The sequence below is a fragment of the Cydia splendana genome, chromosome 11, assembly GCF_910591565.1.
Source record: "Cydia splendana chromosome 11, ilCydSple1.2, whole genome shotgun sequence".
Lineage (NCBI taxonomy): Eukaryota > Metazoa > Arthropoda > Insecta > Lepidoptera > Tortricidae > Cydia > Cydia splendana.
In genome coordinates this window covers 12,713,719-12,719,418 of record NC_085970.1, presented here as the reverse complement: position 1 = coordinate 12,719,418, position 5,700 = coordinate 12,713,719, and the positions used below count along the sequence as shown (strand labels likewise).

Genomic DNA, 5,700 nt, shown 5'->3' with positions numbered 1-5,700 from the left:
TATCGAAACAAGATTGCTTTGGTTTAAGGGCCAGTGTTGGAAAGTGTCTCCGTAAACTGAAAGAATCTTGTTTTTATAGGTAACTGCATAAACGCACGTGGAACAAGTTTAAATGTTTGAATAATATACAGCTTTGATGCCGACACATTATTTCGACCTTACTGCTGAACAGATTAAATTTTGTATCAGTGCTTATTCTCTAGACAATACATATATTCACATCAACTTCTCATAGTTTCCTTTTACGCCCTGATTTAACTGTTATACCCAGCAATGCCCGCTGAGATGAGAGGGTACTTGTCTCCGCAGATGCCACTGAAGTCATCCAAGTCTACGGCCCAGTACATGATGCCTCCCAGGCCCATGGTCTTGGCGTATTGTGCCTGCAAAAACAAAAGTAACTTTATTCTTTTCAAATAAATAGATGTACAGGAATCTAAAACGAAGCAAAGTACGCTTTTCCAGTCAGCTTGATGAGAAAATTAAAGTAAAAGTTGCAATTAGATTGGGACATTTGCGACTGCAGCTGCGGTATCGGGCAATTTCACTGTCAATTTCGTTGATAAATTGAGTTGCTGTTGCCGGATTGCTGTCGTGATCAAAACATAAATACGCAATTCATTTTAAGAAGGAGATTGACAGTGACATTGTCCTTTTCCTGCAAGAAATAAATAATTCATCCTTTATGAATCCAGTGCGGTACTCCTATAGTACCAATATAAGCTTTGAGAATAAGACTACCTACTAGTCAAATCAGTTTCTTTTTTCGAACTGGTAAAACGATTTTCCTACTATATGGAATTTATATGAAACACTAGCATGTGACGTCACAATCAAATTACCTACTCTTTAGTAAGTAAGTAAATAATCTTTATTGCACCAATAATTATACATACATTTTACATACATGTAAAACTACGAAGAAATTTTAATAGGGTTTATAGTTTTAATAGGGTTTTAGAATAGAAATTGTGTCTAAAAATAACTGCCGTTACGTTTCTCTATTAATCTTCTGGAGCTTTATTTCATGCATGGTGTAAAATAATTTATTTTAAATACAGTCAAATAGCCTATACTATATAGTCTGTATCTTTAGGTATTTAAAAAAGAGTAAACAAAATCTACCCTCAAATGGCTTCTTAAGCCAGTTGAGGGTAGGTGAAAACATTACATGATCAAATAATGTAGGTTAAAGTCAGGTCGTTCAGTGACAGATCCAGGTGGTTTTATACTTGGTTGGTTAATCAATAAATGTTGTAACTACCAGAATGTATAAACTATTTGTTTACTTTTATTTAAGTACCTAAAGATACAGAGTATAGACTAATCATACCCGTCAATGATATGTTATATGTGTTGTGTGTTGTTATATGTGTTGTATGTGTAACAGATTAGGGCTCGAGCCCGAAAAAATCACCTGAGATAATTCATCCTATACCCGTTTTCTACTCACCTTCGCCTTAATAGTGTTGGGGTTGTCGTAGCCGACCCAGAATAGATCCTTATTAGCATACACGTAGTTGCCCTCAACCTCGGTAATGTTCCATTCTGCGGCGTTGTTCACTTGGTCTTCACAAATCTGAAATTATTGCAAAACTTTTTAAATCAGTATCGTTAACTCGCCAGCAAAGAAACTCTCACATTTGGGGGCATAGTCAAGATGCCAATCGTATATCGACATACGCCAAACGTAAATCCCTGTATGTAAATACCTCATAGTAACTGTAAGTTCCAGCTTCTGCAACATAAGGCCCGGCTGCTCCAGCTCCGGTGACTGGCGCTCCGGTGGAAGTGTTGTTCAGACTGGTCAGGGTAAAGGTCTTGCCATACGCTCCCAGACCCAACACCAGCTTGGAGGGAGTCGCGCCGTTGCTGATCCAGATGTTGACAGAGTTGTTCTATAATAAACAATTTATGTACCATCACGCTCCGCGATTGTTGCGCTATTTAGGGTCCTAGCTAAATTGGTTGTTCAATACATACGCTATAGAATTTCCAATTTAGCAAGATCACTAAATGACATGACAATCCCGTGTGGTGACTGTACACACACCTGAAAAGGTTGCTAGGTTTCGTGGAGGAGCTGGGGTGGTTAGAGTATCGCAGCGCTACCTCGTTTTCACGCAAAATAGTCACAATTTTTGTCGTTTTACGGAAAATGCCTAGTAAAACGATGTATAATAAAGAGTGAACATTTATATTTACGGTTATAAGGAGTTACTAAGAACTTAAAATCCTAACAAATAAACATTGAAGAATTTCACGGAAGGAATGGAATAATTATGAAGACATAGGCGCCTACAATGTTTGCGAAAATACTCCGACTTTTTGTTTAAAGATCAAAGAAGCGCTAATCTACATTAAAGAGTAGTTACATTTTGAGACAAGAAAATTAAAAAGTTAAGTCAACATTTATCCATAATTTACCTTTGACTATACGTTAGAAGAAGAATTGTTGACTTTAAAGTGATTAATTACTTACAACATTAAAATTTAAGGAGGCGTCGTCAGTTAACTGAGCGTAGAGGGGCGCGTTTACTCCAGTCTCAGTATTCCAAGAGCCGTAGAAATCGTACAGCATCAGGTGGAAGTAGTCCAGGTATCTAGAAATAGGTATTAAGTAAGTAGGAAAACCGGACAAGTGCGAGTCACTATCACGGTTCATGAGATACAGCCTGGTGACAGATAGACAGACAGTGGAGTCTCAGTAATGGGGTCCCGTTTTATGGTACAGAACCCTAAAAAATCCGGCCAAGTGCGAGTCGGACTCGCGCACGAAGGGTTCCGACCCTTACGCGAAAAACGGCAAAAAAATCACGTTTGTTGTATAGGAGCCCCAAGTTATAGCGGCAACAGATATACCTATACATCATCTGTGAAAATTCCAACTGTCTAGCTATCACGGTTCATGAGTCACAGCCTGGTGACAGACAGGCAGACCGACAGACGAGTCTTAGTAATAGGATCCCGTTTTCCTTCGGGTACGGAATCCTAAAAAGTTGCCGAAGGTTTCCAAAAAGTTGGAATAGTTCTAAGAAGGAAAATATCACAGGAAACGTAATGGAAATACAAGTTTTAAAAGTAAGTAGATTTTCTTTCAACACTTACTCGTTAAGTCCGGTGACGTTGTAGGACAAGTCGATGTTAGACTGCGTGACGGCGACGGCGGCGGTCAACAGATAAGATTTCGCTGCGAAGGCTTCCTTCAACTCCTTGACAAAAGTCACAAATTGTTCCTGAAAAATGGACATATTAAACAACTCCTTAATGTATAGCACAGTCACTCAGGTCATTCCTAGTACCTAGATGACGAGCAAATTGTTAAGATTAGTCAAAAAGCCGATTACTCAAAAGGAAGAAAGGCTAAAGAATAAAAAGAGAACGTTAAATTAATGAAAAAATGTATCGACTATAATATAAGAAATGGCGGAAGCAGAACCGACTTGCCATTGTTTCATCAGTAAAAACTGCTATCCTCGTAACGGAAAAAAGAAGAGAATGATGAGTACGTTAGATACCTTGTCAGTGTCTGCTCCACCTCTTTGTGCAGGGTACTCCCAGTCCAGGTCCAAACCATCGAAGCCGTTGGAATCAATATAGTTGTACAAGTTACTGACTAGGGTTGCCCTCAAAGTATCGTCGTTGACAAGCTGCAATACAAAAAGATACATAATTTTACTCAACCGTCTAATAGTATAAAACTGCAACCTACACACGTACAATCGTTTGGATATCTCAAACTTGGAATCATTTATATAGGATTAACATTTAGGAGATAAGCTATGAGATAAATAAAATAATAAATAAAAAGACTAAAAAGCGACAGAACCAGGTAAAGAAGTCTGTGTACTTCAGCAGCTAACTGATCACAAAGAAGTTTTGATTATACTTATATATAGAATTATTCAAATACAAGTTATCTTACCGCTGTGAAGTTAGTTGAGCCTTCATTCCAACCACCAATAGCAACCGTGATTTTCAAATCGGCATTCTTCTCTTTTAACGCAATGAGATCAGCAACAGAATCTAATTAACATGTAAAATTAATAATTGTGTGTGCGCTTACAAAGCTCAACTTTGCTATAGAGCAATTCACATAAATTGATTTACATACCTTTAAATAAGTACATTAATAATTTGGAGTTACATATTTTCAATCAATCCTAGATAGAGTATGTGCGGAAAGAGAAATCGAGAAGTCATGGAATGTATTGGGCCCCATACATTCCACGACTCTTCTATTTCCGAACTGACTATATTTAAATTCAAATGTCTATAAAGTTCTTTCTTATTCGTCGATTTGACGTTTGTGTTTGTGAAACAAGTGAATTACTTAACCCTAGTTTGTGATTGATCGTTGGTCGGTTTTCGACAAAGAATAACCAAATGTTAATAAGGACTAGACACCAATATTTGTGAACAAACAGGGGCCCATTTCTCGAACGGTATTAGACTAATATGTATTATTTATTAGTCTACGTACTGTCAAATCGTATAGGTTGCCATGACAACACACTAATAAATTTATTAGACTAATATCGTTCGAGAAATGGGCCCCAGAGGGATAAATATGATAGATCACTTCACTTACTGGCCTTTCCCTCGTAAGTAGTTTCTTCAGGAGCAATAATGCCTCCAGTGGTTCCGTTAAGCAAGAGGAACGAATAGACAATATGCGTGCAGAGATCAGTAGGCAGGTCACTCACGCCGAAGCGGCCGACCCCGGGTCTCTCGTTGGCCCATTCTCCGTAGTAACACACCACTACGCCGCTCGCTGCAAATATTTACTTAATTAAGAAAATTCGATTTATTTCTTCATTCGGATTGCCAAATTGGACCCCAGGATCCCCTATTAAGCCGACGTACTACGCAGTTTATAAGGAGGAGGTTCTCAATTCGATCGAATGCTTTTATTTCATAACTTTTATTAAATTTACACATGTCATTAGATGTTGCAATTACAAAATGAAATAAACCTATCACAAAATACACACAAAACAAACATGACCATGCAAATAAAAAGATTAGAGATTATTCATACGAAGTGAATTGAAGATGATGCACCGAATTAGAATATACTCCTACACTTACCAGCAGCCAGGCTACCGCCGAGGCACAACAACGCGCAAACTACTAATACCTTCATTGCTAAAGGTTAATAGAGCAAAGGCTACCAATACGGATATTCAAATGCCTTTTATTAATACCTCTATCTTGTCGACACAAAATTTGAGACAGCAATTGGGGTTCTGTGGAAAAACTACGCCTTTATATACTCTTGTAATCTATTATATTACGTGTTTAAACAACTGCTATCTTGATTGATAATTAAGCATTTAAAACGCAAATATAGTTTAAAACGAGCCAGTCTATATAAATGTAAATGTATATTTATTCTACTCGTAATTTAAAATTTTGGTAATTCACCATTCGCGTTTCATTGTATTGTCATTGTTATAATTGTATAGTGGTGGAATCTGTTCAAATTTCAACAATTATCGACGGTAGGCACCTAGTGTAGGCATAGGTGCCAAGGAACATGGGAAAAACATATTTATTTACACAAACAGATCTACCACGATATAATTTCATTGTCTTCACCTTAAATTCTAACTTAATTCTATTTAATTTTGTTATTTATTAATTAAATATCTGTACAAAACGCGAGAGTTGAAAGATATATGGGAAAAAAACATCTTT

At 37.2% G+C, this 5,700-nt stretch overlaps 1 protein-coding gene across 1 annotated transcript; it reads right to left on the bottom strand.

Moving 5' to 3' along the window:
• Nucleotides 1-254: 254 nt before the first annotated feature.
• Nucleotides 255-5,146, bottom strand: LOC134795133 (acidic mammalian chitinase-like). Its single transcript, XM_063766965.1, has 9 exons — nt 5,092-5,146; nt 4,592-4,774; nt 3,926-4,026; nt 3,519-3,650; nt 3,109-3,236; nt 2,483-2,603; nt 1,713-1,898; nt 1,454-1,579; nt 255-383 (listed from the first exon to the last, which is right to left on the bottom strand). Exons 1-9 carry the CDS (start codon nt 5,144-5,146, stop codon nt 255-257), a joined length of 1,161 nt encoding a protein of 386 aa, XP_063623035.1.
• Between the last annotated feature and the right edge of the window lie 554 nt (nt 5,147-5,700).